Source organism: Cyanistes caeruleus, chromosome 13, assembly GCF_971803275.1.
Source record: "Cyanistes caeruleus chromosome 13, bCyaCae1.hap1.1, whole genome shotgun sequence".
Taxonomy (NCBI): Eukaryota; Metazoa; Chordata; class Aves; order Passeriformes; family Paridae; genus Cyanistes; species Cyanistes caeruleus.
In genome coordinates, this window is record NC_141713.1 from 10,788,783 (window position 1) to 10,804,842 (window position 16,060).

The 16,060-nt window shown below is 37.6% G+C and overlaps 2 protein-coding genes across 3 annotated transcripts in view; one reads left to right on the forward strand and one right to left on the reverse strand.

The window, feature by feature from the left end:
• Positions 1-9,407, forward strand: part of MYEF2 (myelin expression factor 2) — a 26,009-nt gene extending 16,602 nt beyond the window's left edge. The window contains exons 9-17 of one of the 2 annotated variants that reach the window (XM_086848396.1): positions 13-76; positions 228-329; positions 534-584; positions 658-726; positions 1,009-1,107; positions 3,363-3,434; positions 4,641-4,843; positions 4,954-5,005; positions 6,742-9,407. In XM_086848396.1, coding sequence (XP_086704522.1) covers positions 13-76; positions 228-329; positions 534-584; positions 658-726; positions 1,009-1,107; positions 3,363-3,434; positions 4,641-4,843; positions 4,954-5,005; positions 6,742-6,905 — 876 coding nt within the window. In that variant the 3' untranslated portion in view covers positions 6,906-9,407. The remainder of the gene's footprint in view (positions 1-12; positions 77-227; positions 330-533; positions 585-657; positions 727-1,008; positions 1,108-3,362; positions 3,435-4,640; positions 4,844-4,953; positions 5,006-6,741) is intronic. The other variant, XM_086848397.1, reaches the window with a different exon arrangement.
• SLC24A5 (solute carrier family 24 member 5) lies at positions 5,277-16,050 on the reverse strand. Its single transcript, XM_086848390.1, has 9 exons — positions 15,846-16,050; positions 15,442-15,621; positions 14,079-14,162; positions 13,888-13,991; positions 13,470-13,570; positions 12,425-12,708; positions 11,277-11,483; positions 8,498-8,599; positions 5,277-7,950 (listed from the first exon to the last, which is right to left on the reverse strand). The coding sequence occupies exons 1-9, from the start codon at positions 15,937-15,939 to the stop codon at positions 7,628-7,630; spliced, it is 1,479 nt and encodes a 492-aa protein (XP_086704516.1). The 5' UTR covers positions 15,940-16,050; the 3' UTR covers positions 5,277-7,627.
• Between the last annotated feature and the right edge of the window lie 10 nt (positions 16,051-16,060).

Here is a 16,060-nt window from a genome sequence, read left to right on the forward strand (position 1 = left end):
TTGTTTTATCAGGATGACAAATCAGTTCCTCATGAAGACTTCCGTGTTGTGGACAGCAAGAGTTCACAATTACCTCGTAAGTGCACATTCTGTTTTCTACTCCTTGCACTTAGTACATGGTGATCCATGTTTTGGCACAGTTTAGTAATACTTTTGCTTACTGTGGTCTCTGTGATACAGAGGAAGGTCTCTCTTCTGATCATACTTATATTTTTTTGGTTTTTGAGGTGGTCTTGGTGGCATTGGTATGGGACTTGGACCAGGTGGACAGCCCATCAGTGCAACACAGCTGAACATGGGTGGTGGAATGGGGAGCATGGGTCCAGGAGGTAAATCCATATTCTTTATTTTTAAGTTATACAGAGCTTGTTTAAAAATTTTTAAGTTTAAAATTGTCATTTCTGTGTTTGGAAAAATGACTGACTTTTGACAAAGCAAGGCTTGTGTAGTGTGTTTTAGAGATTTTAACTCTCTCTAACTTAGAAAAAATCCATTAGGGTGTACTAAGTTTTGTTTATCTTTTTGGTTTAAAGGTATGGGAATAGACGGCCCAGGATTTGGTGGAATGAGTAGAATGGGAGGCGGTACGTGCAATAAAGTTTTTTTCATTAAATATCTCTTTAATACTGTATAGAAAACACTTTTCCTTTTTTACAGGACTTCCTGGATTTCGTGGAATGGAAGGAATGCCTAACATGGGAGGATTTGGAGTCAACCGAATGGGAGGTAGTTGAACACCGTTCCTGTACACCTCACCTACTAGTTTGCTAATATTTATTTATTAAAAGCTCTCCAGTTAGGGGTGGGTAATAAAGATGAGTTCAAAGGAAGTAGTTGCATGACAAGGCCTAGGAACTGGCGGGAGAGTTGAGTGTGCAATAGGTGCCTCTGATGCGTGCTTTAGATTCACTTCTATTTAAACAAGCAGCTGTGAAACAAGTGTTGTAGGAGCATCAACTTACAAGTAAGTAACAGAATATTTCTGGTTGTTTGCTTTGTTCTTTACAGAAATGTTCCGTGGTGGAATGGGAGCAAACATGGAAAGAGAATTTGGTCGTGGTGACATGGCATTGAACCGTGGTTTTGGAGAGTCTTTTGGAAGGATGGGTATGGTAACTGTTTAATTTTCTGACATAGTATTGGAAGAATTTTGCTAGAAGAGGAGACCTGGTTTCATTTGGTCATCTATCCCTTCACTCCATGTCATTACTGTAAGGATGTAATCTGAGTGTTCATTACAGCTACCGCTTCAGACAGAGGTTCAGGTGTGGAGGGGTTTTTTTCCCTCTGTAAAATATAAATGGAATAACTATTTGAGGAAAGCATTTACCTTCATACTGTTTATTTTGTGGAGTATTAAATCTTTGGAGTGTTGAAGTATATGCTTCTGATAATCCTGAGCAAGCTGTCCATATACAGCCTTTGTAACTTCCATGAGCCTGTTTTGGAAATGCATGGTGTAATACTGTTTTTACTTCAAATCAGGTAGCACTGGACAGGAGTATTGAATTTTGATGTCCTCAGTTTTTGTCCTGACTTCTGAGCTCATACAGCTCAGAATGGTATTTATTGGTCTCTTCTGTAACTGAGACAGCATTATTTTGTTTATAGATGATGTCTTGTTGGCAGTGGGGTTCCCTCAAATGAGTTACTCTTCCGTCTTCAGAGGTGTGGAAGAGTTCAGCAGTAGAGCCTTTGTTACTATGCTGTTATCTGGATGAATCACAGAATCCCTTAGGTTGGAAAAGATCGTAGAGTCCAGCCTTTAACCTAACACTGCCAAGTCCACCACTAAAGCAGGTCACCAAGAGCTACGAGCCCATGTCTTTTAAATCCCTTCAGGGATGGTGACTCCACCACTTTGTTGGTCAGACTGTTTATATGATTGACAACTCTTCCTGTGAAGCATTTTTTCCTAATATCCAATCTAAACCTCCCAGGTTTAACTTGAGGCTGTTTCCTCTTGTTCTATTGCTTGTTATTTGGTAGAAGAGACTGACCCCCCATGTCTTTGCAACCTCCTTTCAGGTAGTTATAGAGAGTAACTACCCTAAGTTCCTGAGAGTGTCTGAGTCTCTTCTCCAGGCTGAGAACTCCAGCTCCCTCAGCCATCCTTCACAAGGCTTGTGCTCCAGAGCCTTGATCAGCTTTGTTGCCCTTTTCTGAACACTCTCCAGCACCTCTGTGTCTTTCTTGTAATAGGCCTGAAACTGAGCACAAAATGCATTATAGGGGACAGCTGTTCTTCTTCCCTGTTTCCTGTATTTTCCCATTTGTTTAATTCACCTCCTTGAAAGAGAAGAACTGCTAAGAGCATAAAGTTCATCTGGTCTAAAAGTTGACTTATCTTTTAAAAAAATTTATTAGTTGGGGCAAGTCATAGCAAAGAGTAACTGTTGTGTGCTTCTCTTCAATACTGGTAATTGTGTAGAAGTGGTTAGAACATAATAAGCTCATCCTTTGAGCTAGTCTTAATGCCTTGGAATGAATGTCTTAGAAAATAGAGTGAATGCTTTCACACTGGCTACTTGCATAAACATCTGTTTCCTGAGTGAAAATGCAAGGCCACTTCAGTTATAAATGTTTCTGCAAGCAGTAGGTTTCTGAGTCTTCTGGTAACACATTGGTTTAGAAATCTGTGAACATGGCTACTGTGAGAAATAATGTGGGTGTCTTTCATTCAGTAGATCCAGCAGGCTTCAATATACAATCTGTCAGTGATCTGACCATTTGAATAGTGTCCTGAGAACCAAGATCAGATTCCCAGCTTAACCTTAAATAATGGAAGGAAATTGTAGGGTCTTTTAATAGATACTGTGTTTGATCGGGAAAGGCCCTAATGTACTCCTGTTGCAATATTTAGGATAATGGTATCTTAAAAAGAAATACTGTGAAGGCATTTGGTTTTAGTAAGCTTGAAATCAAGGAAGGCGTCTTTGGTTTGGCTATAGTATCAGAGTCGAATTGAGGATGTTTGATTTGCAGCAGAATTGTTGACTTTTTATACTGCCAAGTTCATATAAGATGAAGCCTTGAGTTTTGAGGTTGTTCTTTCTGATGTAGGAAATGGCCCATTTAGTTCTACCATGTTTGTGCTGCTGGCAGGCTGTCAGAGGGGAGAAAAGCTAGAAACAAATCAGAGTAGCTTAAATCCTGTAGAATCCTGTAGAAAAGGAGAAACTAATTTTACTTACTAGATGTTCCTATTTAGCTTGTTTAGTAAAGGCACGTGTTAAAGTGCCCTTATAGAAAAATATTGCCAGGTAACATTGCAAACAGTGCACTTCATTAGTGTGTGCTTTGCTTTTTTTCACTAACTGGTGGTTTCGGTGTATGTCACTTCATTATTTTTCTCTGTTTAGGTGGTGCAATGATTGGTGTTTTTGCAGGAGGAATGGGAGCACCTAGCATGGGCCCAGTAAGATCTGGAATGAGTAGGTTAACTTGTTTCAATAGAACATAAATGCACAGGCAATGTATCAATACGGTGTACACCTACTTGTATCAGAGGAACTTGCTGCAGTGTAGTGCCTTGCTGCTGATGGAAGTAGAACTCTGTTGCATGTGACAAGTCTAACAGTTTTCAAAGCTGTTTTGTTGAGGTAAAAGTTCAGAGGAAAACTAGCTAATACGGTCTTTCCCTTAATCTTAGATTTGGAATGGTTTCAACTTCTAGTTTGGAGAGAGAAGTGATTAAAGCAAACTTGTGTTTCAGAAAAAAGACAGGCAGAGTTATTTGAGTAGACTTCATGAACCTCAGTAGTCTGGCATCATTGAAATAAAAAATCAGTCTTGAATTTCAGATTATTACCCAGTTTAATTTTTTGCAAAGCTCCAATACTGAGTTTGTATTGCAGTAACTCTCTGAGTTCCTCAGGCTAGAGCAGATGAGAAACTAAAATCTTTCTATCACCAATCTTAGAAGGTATAAGGCTTAAAAAAGGGTTCTTCATGAATTATATTGATAGTTTTACTGTACATTAATTTTTAATTATGAATACAGAAATATTATTCGAATGCTATTGCTCTTTGTTCCGTATATAAAATAAATTAATATATTTTATTCCATGTATGTACTTTTTATCGGGGTTTAAACTATGACACATAGGAAAGCTCTTTACAGTACTTGCAGTTACTTCTGTTCTTGGCCAAAAAAACCCAAAACTTCTCTAGAAGATTTTGTAATTAGGTGTGGGTATGGTTGCATTAAGTAAAGCTGAATATAAATGCAGAAAGCCAAATAAACAGTAGCGTGTCTGGTCAAATTATCTGTATCTATGTATTGCCACAGTTATTTTTTTGATCTTTTTGGTAAAGGGTATCCTATTTTTATTAACTAAACAAGACTGACTTTAAATATGTGTTCAACATTTTGATACATTAGGTGGTGTGGCTTGATGCACTTTGGTTTTACTGTTATTTTAGAACTGACACTCTGTATCTTGTAATACTTTGTCTTAAAATACTAGCCGTGCTCCTCAATAAAACACTGTGCATGTGTAAAAGTTATGGTTTATGTTACAGCAGTTTTAATAAAGTTATTCTTCTCCTGACACAAGAACTTTATTTTATACCAAATACTTGTGTGTTTATTATTAAAAGGAGATTTTATTTTATCCTCTATTTCTTTCTCTGTGTAGGTGGTGGAATGGGTGGTATGAACAATATGGCTGGAGGAATGGGAATGGATCGGATGGGTTCCGGTTTTGATCGAATGGGACCGGCCATGGGTGGAGGCCTGGACAGGAACATGGACATCGATCGAGGATTTGTGCCTGGCCCGATGGGAGGTGGCATGAGAGAGAGATTAGGCTCTAAAGGCAACCAGATATTTGTGAGAAATGTAAGCAATTAAATATATAGAAACCACAAGCTTATTTTGTGTGTATGTTTGATTACACACTCTTATTCTCATTGTAATATTTTGTTATCAATAATACTTTTTTATTCTAGCTTCCTTTTGACTTGACCTGGCAGAAGCTAAAGGAGAAATTCAGTCAATGTGGTATGTATATGAACCTTACCCCTGCTCATCTCCATGGACTTCATGTGCTATGTGGTGTTTATTAGATAACAACAGGAAGACTGTTGTTGGACTCTGAAGAGGAGTCTGGCTAGCTTAATCTTTCTTATTTCACCCAGCTTTCTTGAGATAGATAAATAGTTTTTAGGCATGCCCAAACACAAGACCAAGGTACAGTGTGGGATGAGTTGGCTTTGAGTGCTCACTTGCTATAAACTTTAACCTAATCCATTAATAAAATTACTCTTTGAAATTTTTCTCTTTTTTTGACATATTCCCTGGCTAGTAAAAGTCTATAATGTAGTGTTTCCTATGAGATAAATACATGCAGGAGCCTGGGTCTGTCCACATCATGCATTACTTCAGAAATAGTGCTGCATCGAATCACAGTTAGTAATTTTGCCGGTGTAGCATTACTGGTTTTCTTATACATACAGGTGATCCTGATTAGCATATTTGCAGGCTGTAATGTTCCCCTTTATCGTAAGAAATAAAGGTTTGCTACAATAATTCAATAATCGTTTTTATCTGATTCAGAAAAGTTGGTCTTTTCACAGAAATAAGTGAAAAATAAAGCTTGGGTGTAGAAATACATGACATGTTTTGAAAACATTTTCAGAACGGAGAACTTTAACTGAATTACAGGATGACTTCTTATTTTAGATAGACAGAAAAGATAAATAATTTAAAACATACTACTGATGCCTAAGACAGTCATCATGCAGCTGTGTACAGATTTGATATAAATTAGACCTCGCAGTTCAACTGTGAAAAATTACAAGGTGTTGATGTTTTTTTTGTAGATGGAGGATATAGCACAACAGGTTCTTTCTTCTAAAAAGTCTTAACCTCCTGGGCAACTTTGAGATAGTTCAGAATTTTTTTTTCATTATCTCTGTTTGCTAATGGATGTACTAGTTATGTTCAGTTGCTTTTAAGAATTATAAGCAACAAATTGTGTTCATGTCAGTATCGTAAGGAAATGCAAAGACTGTTTCCCAGTATTCAATTTCTTTCAGTGAAAGGCCAGTCTTACATGATATTTAAAAATAAAAGGCTTTGTATTTCAGGGAAAAGTTTTTTCTTCCTAGTGACATTCAGGGGGCTCAGGAGGGGTGTGCTACAACATACCATAAACAAAAACTCATTAGCTCCAGGGAACTGAACATTCTTAGAAGTACCAAAAGATCTTTATAAGAATATTTCCTTGTGAGTTGAGTGTCCAGCCTCAAGGAAGTTCAAAGCAGGAATTGAATAGTGCATGCTACTTTTCCACCACTCCCAGTCTGGTCACTTTATTGCTTTAAAGGCTTTAATTTTGCTCAGCAGTTTCTTAAAAGAATTGCTTGGTATGTTTTTGTGATGAACATGGTGGACTGGATTAAGCTACAAGTTGGATAATGCCTATCAATACTCACATTTCTTTTAGTATGAAACACAAACCTTTCCTTGAGTCTTACAGGGCACTTTGTTTCAAACTTGAGGTCAAATACAGGTGTACTTCAGGAAAGATTGAAAATAGCAGATCTGGATTTGGATTCTTTCCTGCTGTTTTGTCCCATGTCATCTTGCCTGAATGAGTGAATGTACTATCAATCTGAAAGTGCCAATTTCATATGTTCCCCTAGGTTATACTTAATGGGGTTTTCTTAATCACTTCTGTAAGTTGTTAGTACACTGAGGACTTGAAATAACTGCTGTTTAACTTATTTATTCAGGTCATGTAATGTTTGCAGAAATAAAAATGGAGAATGGAAAATCAAAGGGCTGTGGAACAGTCAGATTTGACTCACCAGAATCTGCTGAAAAGGCCTGTAGGATAATGAACGGCATAAAAATCAGTGGCAGAGAAATTGATGTCCGCTTGGATCGCAATGCGTAATTTAAAACTGTGTGTTCAGGAACATTCCTATGTCTGTTTAGCTTCTCTATCTTAGTAAGTCATTTTTAGTAACATTGTATGCTTACAAAAGCTGTAAAAAGGAACTTTTAAATCCCACCAGCCTTTAACAGTATAGTGTTTAATATACTGTGATACTTGTTAACTGAATCTTACTATGTTTGGTTTTTAAAGACAATTTGCCTGATTTTTGTTGTTTTTTTAGAGGCACTGAGCACCTGCAGGTCCCTATAGACTGTGGATGCTTTGGATGCTCAGTGTCTTTGGAAAATTAGGCCAAGTGTCTCTAGTCATTCAGTTTAAATGAATGGTTATACTGTTTTTAATAAAATAAGCCATTTTCTCTGTTAATCTCCAGATTGCATAGTGGGATTTATTTAGTGTTTTCTGACCTTTTTTTTTCCCCCTCCAATGTGTATCAACATTGTAATGTAAAAAGTAGATGTCTTTTTCAGAATTTTGGTTTTATATGTGTGTTGTAGTCATACTGTAATTCTTGACTCTAAAAGAAAGGGCTCCAATTAGGCTGTGATGTTTTTGTTCTACTTAATATTACTTTAATGACATGATTTAGTTCTGTATATAAGATTTAGAGCCCAATGGGAGTTTGGAGTTGGTTTTTTTAATTTTATTTTGACTAAATGAAGAAACTGATCTTTTTTTCCTGCTTTTATTTTTTTCATCAGCATAATCACTGATTAAAACTAGTTACCACAGACCCTTGTAGGATTGTTTCCTATGATGCCAAGTTCATATAAAATTGATAATACAGTAAATACTAAGTACAGGACAAAACAAATAGTTCCCAATTTTTTATCTATTTTCCAGCCATTCAGGTGAACTGCCAGAAAAATAAAACCAACAGAACAGATAAGAGAAATGGCTGTGTATGTCAGACCACTGCTGTTCACTTCTATGGGTCCTGATGTATTTATGAAGGCAGTTTTTATAAACCAGGGTATTCCCAAGCAGAGCATGTCAAATACATTGGATCCTACAATGTTAGACATAGCCATATCTCCATTTCCTGTAAAGGAACAAATACAAATAAGTTGGCTTAATTGTATTGCATGAAATTGCCAAACTGTTTTGGAGGAACAGACTGCCAGCCCTCAGTTTCTCACAGAGCACCCTTTCCAGATTTTGCATCAGAAGAACTATAGTTACGATTCTACAGAACATGGGTACCACAACCATAAAAAGTCTCCCTAAATCACCAGCATCTGCACAGTTGCACTTAAAATTAAGCTAGACAGGCTATTATAAAGTCCAGTTATGATTAAAATACCGAGACCTACAGTTGCATTCTGCAGTAAAACTGTAATACTTAATCAACATCAAATAAACCAATCTCAAATACTTCTCTGAGATACTGTGAGAAGTTTTTAAATGTCTGAGCCACAGCTTTTTCAGGTAAGCTATTTATTTATTTTTAGTAAACTTAAGCTCTAGAATCTGGAGCACAAATTTTGAGGTAACTCCTTGAATTTATCAAAATATTGACTAGAATTCTTTTATTTGTAGTACCTTTTAAACACATCCATTGGCATGAGCCTAAATACTAAAATCTTTACCTTTTCGAGCCACCAGCACACTTGCAACTGTATCTGGCACACTTGTTCCTGCTGCTAGTAATGTGAGACCCATTACTGACTCTGGGATACCCAGCGTTTCACCTGCAATTGAGAAATAACAGTAGAAAATACAAGTGTGATTTTAGTTTGGGTTCATCCAAAGAAAGTGCTTTGGACTTTGTTTGCTGGAGAAAAAATCAGTAATCATACAGTAATTTCAAACGAAATGTGTGAGCTAACTTAACTACATGTGAGGTGACTGAACCACAAAGCAGTTAAAACAAAGAGTAACAGCAAATATCCTTTCCTTGTTCTTCAAGTCTGCAGTGGTCAAGACAACACCAGTTATGATTTTTTTCTTGCAGATAAGGTAAAAGTTTTAATATCTATCAAATGACTACTCTTTTTTTCAGTTTTGCGCATGTCCTTGTTAGTGTTCAAAAGTCTTATGAAGCAATAACTCTTAGGATCATTCTTTTTAATCCCCTTGGGGGAGGGGAAAAGCACATGAATTTTCTTGGGGAGGACAGTCATTAAGATGTTATAAGAGTACTGTCTCAACTACATGCCTTTACCATTTCACTCCATTTAGAAAGTGATTTGGAAGAATCAAAATACAGGATTTTTATATGACTTGTAAGTACAAGTAACCCCTTAGAAGTATGAGTTCCTTTAGGGAAATATTTGTTTAAATTAAAAAAAAAGTTTTAAGTTGTTATTAGAAAGGCAGCTTGTTTTTCCCTAATCTCTGTTTTTCTTAGCCCCAAATGTTCTGTAACCATATTAATTTCTAACGTAAAATACAGGGATTCTTCAAAACTGTTTTAGCAGTTGTACCATTCAGAAGCATCAGTATGCTGAAGTACTTGATACCTCTAGTCAAGCTACAAATAAATTAATTTTTCTTAAACTTTTTTTTTCTCTAAAAAGTATCTTAATATTTTTATTGTTGAAATCTTAGTTCTTACTTGAAATATTTTGACACATTTAATAAGAGCAATTTTATTTAAATAAGAGGCAGTATGCTAAGCTAGGTCAGCAATACTTGTCTATTACTTACCAGCTTAGTCTAGAGCAGCCCAGTAAATTTATGTTTGAAACTGTTAGTTATTTTCAGAGGGACTAACATTATCCTGTTGCAGAATTTGTACTCTCTTTATCCTTCCATCACTTCTAATAGATTTGTAGGATGAGGGACCAACAAATCAGCTTTTATAAACCATCCAGGCTGGAAAACAATGGTTCAAACCAAGTTGAAATATGAATGAACCAGCCTTACATACCCAACCTTAGTTTCTAGCCCTCTGAAGGTTATAAGACAGAATATAAACTCAGGAGAAACTATTTTTTCTTTTTATTAGCTAGATTTATCTTCTATTTAATGTGTAGTGGTTTATTTTTTTTTATGGCAACTGACCATAAAGACAAAATAGTCTTATTTTTCTAGGCTTTTAATTTTGTGTATCAATGTGTTGCTATAAGTAGTTGAATTTTCTTTGCCAGCAACAGAAAGATGTACTAAGTTAGGTTTGCTCTTGACCATCCCAGTTTAGTGCCCAGCTATGACACCTTTGTGACATTCTGACAGGCTGATTATGCAATGGTGGAGCCTATGAGTCAACCTTCATGAGAGCCTGGACTTGAATATATTGTGTGTTTAACTTGTAGTGTTTTAACATGTAAATAGAATATAATTTACCTAGAAGTAGTGGGCCAAAGATCCCAATACTACCTGTGATGACTCTTGAAAATGAACTAATACAGTCTCTGAATCTCCACCATACCTACTTTCATATGAATTAATGCATTGTCTTATAGAACAGCAATAACGTTGATTTGAATCCTGTTTCAAAGGCTTTTAGCATCCAGGCAGTAAACCCTTGCTCATTAGGTACAAGTAGAAAATTATTTAACCAAGGGGTTAACGTGGTGGGTATAATATCCAGAAAGCTACTAGTAATTTCTCAAAGGTTTACTGAATGTGTAGGTCTGTTTCTGCACTGAACAAGGAATTATTCATATCTGAACTAGTAGAATGCTTGAGTAGGATTAGTGAGCTATAATGTAAAAATGGCAAGCTTTGAGAAATTTCTGTGGAGTTTTAATGTTGTTTTCTGCTTGTTCTTAAAAACTGGATGTCTTTGAAGCTGACTGGAGAAACAATGAAATGAGGAGATTTAATACCTCAAAGTAATTTTAGGAGAAGGTTTTTGCATACAAGTTCATACTCCTTCTCTCACTCAAATGCAGTCCTTTTACTGCCCCACTTTATGATGCAGATTTGTAAGAGGTCCACATACACACACTCCGAGAATGTTTAATAAACACATTTGAGAAGCTTTTTGGCAGTTAATTGAATGCCAAATCTCTTACTATAACATTTGTGAAAAACACAAGGTGTAGAAATTACAGATTTTTTCCAGTCTTAGAGGATTTCATGTTTGTCAGCCTTTAGCATGGCAAGTTTATTGCTGTGTGTCTAATTGTTTTGCTTAATGAAGCAGGTTAGTGAAACTGTTTTTAAAAATAGACCGGGTTTTTTGTAGCTACATAAAGTTCTCATTCATGTGATGATAAGCAGTGTGAAGCAGCTAAACTCAGAAGTGTTCCGTCATTGGATAGAAGAGTGTGGCAAATTAAGCAGTCAAGTTTCTGTTGTTTTTCTTTGCTGTGTTTTTTTACAACTCAGTCTGAGTTGCTAAACTAACTTTTAAAGGGAAACCTCACAAGTTTTTCAGTGATTCTTGACTGATATAGCAACACCATTTTGGGTACCTACCTGCTATTGTCACCATCCATACAAGAACATAAGTTATTGCAGAAATCCATGCTGCTGAAATTAAAAATGTCACCATGAACCAGTTCCTCCAAAACTGTCTTCTGCAATCTGGTATAGTTAAATAGAGTAGTGTGATAATAGGAAGGGATAACACCCACAAAATTCTCTTCATATCTGCTTCAGGCATGGTGAAGACATTTGGATGATCTGTTAAAGAAAAAGTAATTTTTAACTTGTAGCATTAAGTTTGAATCCATAGCATACAGTACATTACTGTCCTCTACTTGTGAGAATACTGAAAAAAAGGTGAAAAATACTTCTCCCTCAAGTTTCAGCTGTAGTATTACCCAGTACCTACATATCTCTGGACAAAATTCTGAAATGAGGTTACAGTGGGGCGATTCTGCTTGTACAAGAAAAGCATTTTTTTCACAATGAGAATAATCACCAGTAAAAAAAATCTCCCCAGGAAATGGTGATTCTCCGATGTTGCACACTTCTAAAATTCAGCTGAACAGCTGCTGGCCCATCTGGGACCATGCTTTTGCCAAGAAAGTTTGGACGAGATGGTCCTTGAGATCCCTTTCCAGCCTAGTATTCTATGATTAAAATGTTTTTTATTACATCACCAGGGAAGAACTAAGGTGGGTGAAAAATGGATTTCTTTATAAGGGTTTACCCATAACATTTACCAAGTACCAGCTGCTGTTTTTTGCCTAAGAGGAAACATGACCACATGTGGCCACGTCACAGCTATCCCTTTACTTCTGATATTATGCATATTTTGGGCTACAAACCTGCCACTATCATAAGGAAACAGTGTATATTAGTACAGTACCTGTGTGGCTTTCAGGTGATAGTGCATTTTACAAACAGTGTTGCTGAGAAGTTTCAAATACACACAACAAAGACAGAAGTTCTACCATGACACAGATAAGCAACTATCCTTGCATTCATCTAGCAACTAACTTCATATGAAAACTATCACTATGATTTTGCTCAATGTTATATTCCAAGTTATAATGATGATCTACTTGAATACTAGGCTGGAGTTCTTTTGTGAGCAGTCTTAATCTGAGAATCTGCTCTTGATCAGAATTGAAGACAGGCATGTGGAGTGCTAGAGACAGCTGTAGTAACGCCTATACCTTCAGAGATCTCATCGAGCCCGTGTAAGCTTGTTGAAAGTTGAGAGTAGTCCAGCTCATCTTGAAAAATTCCGCTGTCTGTTCTTGACTGTTGACGAATTAGAGGTCCACTCTCATCTCTCCATCCAACCAGTGGCTGCTGCTCTGCATTCTCTTCCATAGCTTTTGTAAAACACGCACAGCAGGGACTGAACTTTTTCATGAGGTATTGGTTGATTTTAATGTCAAAACATAGTACCAGAATATAACACCCATATATCAATAATAGGGATGCACTTTCATACCTAGAATGAAAAACAAGTTTTATATAACATGTAGTATAAAATAACCCAATTGTTGGCATAAGGAGAGAGAGAAAATTTGCATGAAGAGCAAAAAGAGAACACACAGAAGCATCTATTTGCAATTGTATGGCTACTGTCATGGAAGTTTGTGAGTGTCCCCATGTCTTTCAGCAGTTCGATTAACTCCCCTTCCCTGCAGAATCTTGTTTGTGTATTGTATAGCTGCATGTTTTTTCAGGGGATCTTACTGATTGAATATTTTCCTGATGTTTGCAAAATTGAGTCTTCATGTGATGCTTAAATTATAAACTTCAAGAGACATAATGCTGGACCTGACTGTCTTGTTGAGGTAACAGGAGTTTCAGTGTTCATGGAGGAGTTAAAACTTCAGAAACTCATGATCTTCTGGCAGACAAATATTTTTCTGAACAATGCTGCTATGAAAGAAAAGGCTCAAAAGGAGTAAATGCTGAACACTAATTGATATGCCAGAACAGCTGTGATAGAAATTGTGAAGTCTGTACAGACAAACCTATGCAGATCAAACTTCATCAATATGCAGAGTTTGAATGTTTAGGTAATAATCGTTACAAGCATTGTGACTTTTTAAGTTTTTTAAAGCCAACAGGATGTTTATTTCTGTTAGTGAACGGCAGTTCAGGCTTCTTGAAGTTTGGGGCTTGGGGATTTTCATTTGTTTTTCAAAACACTATCTCACAAATCTCCAGTCAACAGGAATTCAACACTACTTGTGCTCTTACCAGTAAATTCTGTTGTCAGATATCATCGCAAGGACCGCTGCTGCACTGATGGTATATGCCAGACAGTCTCTGAACAGCGGCCAACAGGATAGCCTCGAAACCTGCAGATCAGTCATGTACTTTTCTTAAACCTCTCTGTAATACTTTCACTAAGTGCTGTAAATGCTGCATCAATATGTTGTTTCTATATTATGTAAAAATTAAAGATTCTTAGGAATGACTTAAGTATGATATTTAACAAGTTAGTGTTTTTAAAAACTTTCATAGCAAGTTACCTTAAAACTGATTACATGCTGGTTTTGCTACTAAATAATAAACTTGGCAGTTGTCATAGTAAGTCTCTCTTGGCTTTTGTTGGCAAATGAGAAAGGATAACTGTTTGGCTCCTGGGAGCAGAACTATCAAAGTTGATACATACCACACTGGAAAACAGCCCACAAGCTGCAGAAATACCAAGAAGATTATATATTGCTGATCCAAGGATGGTGCTGACACCGATATCTCCCTTTGTCACAAAAGCTCCTGTAAGGAAAATGACTCTGGTATGTTTCAGTTTGGCATGCAAGGAAAATAATTCTAAGTTGTAAGAAGTCAAAACACATCTCTTACCTAGAAAAGCAGTGACAAGCTCTGGAGCAGAGCTTCCAGCAGCCATAAAAGTTGCTCCAGCAACATCCTGTGAGAGGCCAAGGCCTGAGGATAAAACAAAAAGAATTGCTTTAAAAAATTGATACTTCAGTAGCCTGTACCCTTTACTCTCATTAGTATATAATGTTAGCTACTACTACGGTTGAATAAAGTTTATTTTCATACAGTCAAGGCATTTATATGAGATTCATAAATAATATATTGAAAATTAGCCTGGTCTATTGGGCTAGTTTATTTCTAACTTCGTTACAGAAATTAGTTTAAATCTCTTGTAAAATCAGCATTTGTATGCAGGATTTAACTGTGTTTCCTATTGGTAATAATTGTGGGGAAATTCCATGGACTGTAGTGTTCTACTGTTTTATGATCCATATCAAGTCTGCCTATATTCCAGGAAAATCTGTACTATTGTTGTCTTCACATACCAGAAACATAAGTTAAATTCAAACCAGTGCTGTGATTTTAAAATCAAATTTTCACTTCGTATGCACAGTATAAGAACCTGTGCCTTGCTTAAGAGAAATGAGATTTTTGTTCTGGCAAATTGACTTTCTGAGATGTAACTCACTCTGTAGATGAAGTCCTGCACACAGAGTACAGGGACGTATGGCTGGCAATTGCAGAAGTCTTACAAATGCTTACTTCTCATCAATAAACAAAACACCAGCTCTTACAGCAGTGTTTAAGCTTATGTTTGCTGTAAGTGTTCTGATTTGGAGAGTATTTTCCAGTTTAGGGATGAGTTTCCCTAGGGAATTTTGTTAATTCTTGGCAGTGAAAAGCTGAACTTCTTGCCAAGACCATCTCTTTACTTCAGTGGTCTGCTGAAGCCAGGGGAATTGTTGCAGGATGATTAGATTTCTTAGAACCGTGGTAACCATAGAATTCCTGTCCCTCCTGTGTCATACCTCTAGTATGTTAGCAGTAGCTCATCCTGTTACTTGTTCACTGCTTTCAAAGAAAAACAAGCCCTAGGAAGAGTTTTGGTTTCACACATCACCATCCCTCTTTGTTCCTTTTACTAGTAGTTACCTGGACTGTGTAACTCGAAGTTACTTGTCAGTTTAGTTAATACTGAGGATTGTTAAGATTTTCTTCCAGGCAGAAAGAAAGCAAATATTAAATGAACACCTATGCAGTGTAATTTAGAGGTTTTCTCAAAAAAATATTGATTCTGTGTATCAAATTAAATATTGTATGGACACGTGTGCATGGAAAGTGAAACGTTTTCTTTCAGAGCACTTTAACTTTGAAACTTTTTAAAAGAGAAAGTTTTATGCCAAGCTGCTCAGTTTTACAGGAAAAAGATCGGGATGTCACTTACATTCACTGATGATCTCTAAAGAAGGTAGAAAGTAATCATCGCATACAATGGACACGGCCAAAAACATGTACAGTATAATTATGAAGTAGATAACGATTCCTCCATCCTTCCTCTCCTGCGGTGTGAAAAATCCTTCAGGAAACTCCGATGAAGAAGAGAGGACGCAACGCGTCCGATTTTCTGAAAATTGAGTGCAAAAGTGTTACACATCCTGACACCTTCCCATTCCTTTGGCAGCGGGACGTCTGCGGATTCGAGCCCCGGTGGATTTCGCTCTTTTGCCCATCAAGTACCGCTGCAGCGATGCCACCAGAGCGCCGACACCTGCGGGACGGGCTGTGCAGCGCTCGAGCGGACCCCGGTGCCCTCTCGGTGTCCCCGGTCCCCTCCCGGTCCCCCCGTACCCGCGGGGTTCTCGGGGCGCTGCGCCCGCGCTCCCCAGGCCGCGAGCGCCGCCAGCAGCACCAGCGCCGCGCGCCGCCGCGCGCCCGCCCGCATCGCCCGGCCCTGAGCGGGGACGGCTCCGAGCGGGAGCGGCCCTGGACACGGGCGGCCCTGAGCGCGGGTGGCCCTCAGCCCGGGCGGTGCCGAGCGGGGGCGGCGCCGAGCGGGGCGGCGG

Excerpts from the sequence above, each read along its gene's own strand:
- SLC24A5 (XM_086848390.1), bottom strand. The coding sequence starts at position 15,939 with ATGCGGGCGGGCGCGCGGCGGCGCGCGGCGCTGGTGCTGCTGGCGGCG. Across the intron at positions 14,163-15,441 it reads TTTAGAGATCATCAGTGAAT|GCCTTGGCCTCTCACAGGAT; the intron begins GTAAGTGACATC and ends TTTTATCCTCAG. Across the intron at positions 12,709-13,469 it reads TCTGACAACAGAATTTACTG|GTATGAAAGTGCATCCCTAT; the intron begins GTAAGAGCACAA and ends TTTTCATTCTAG.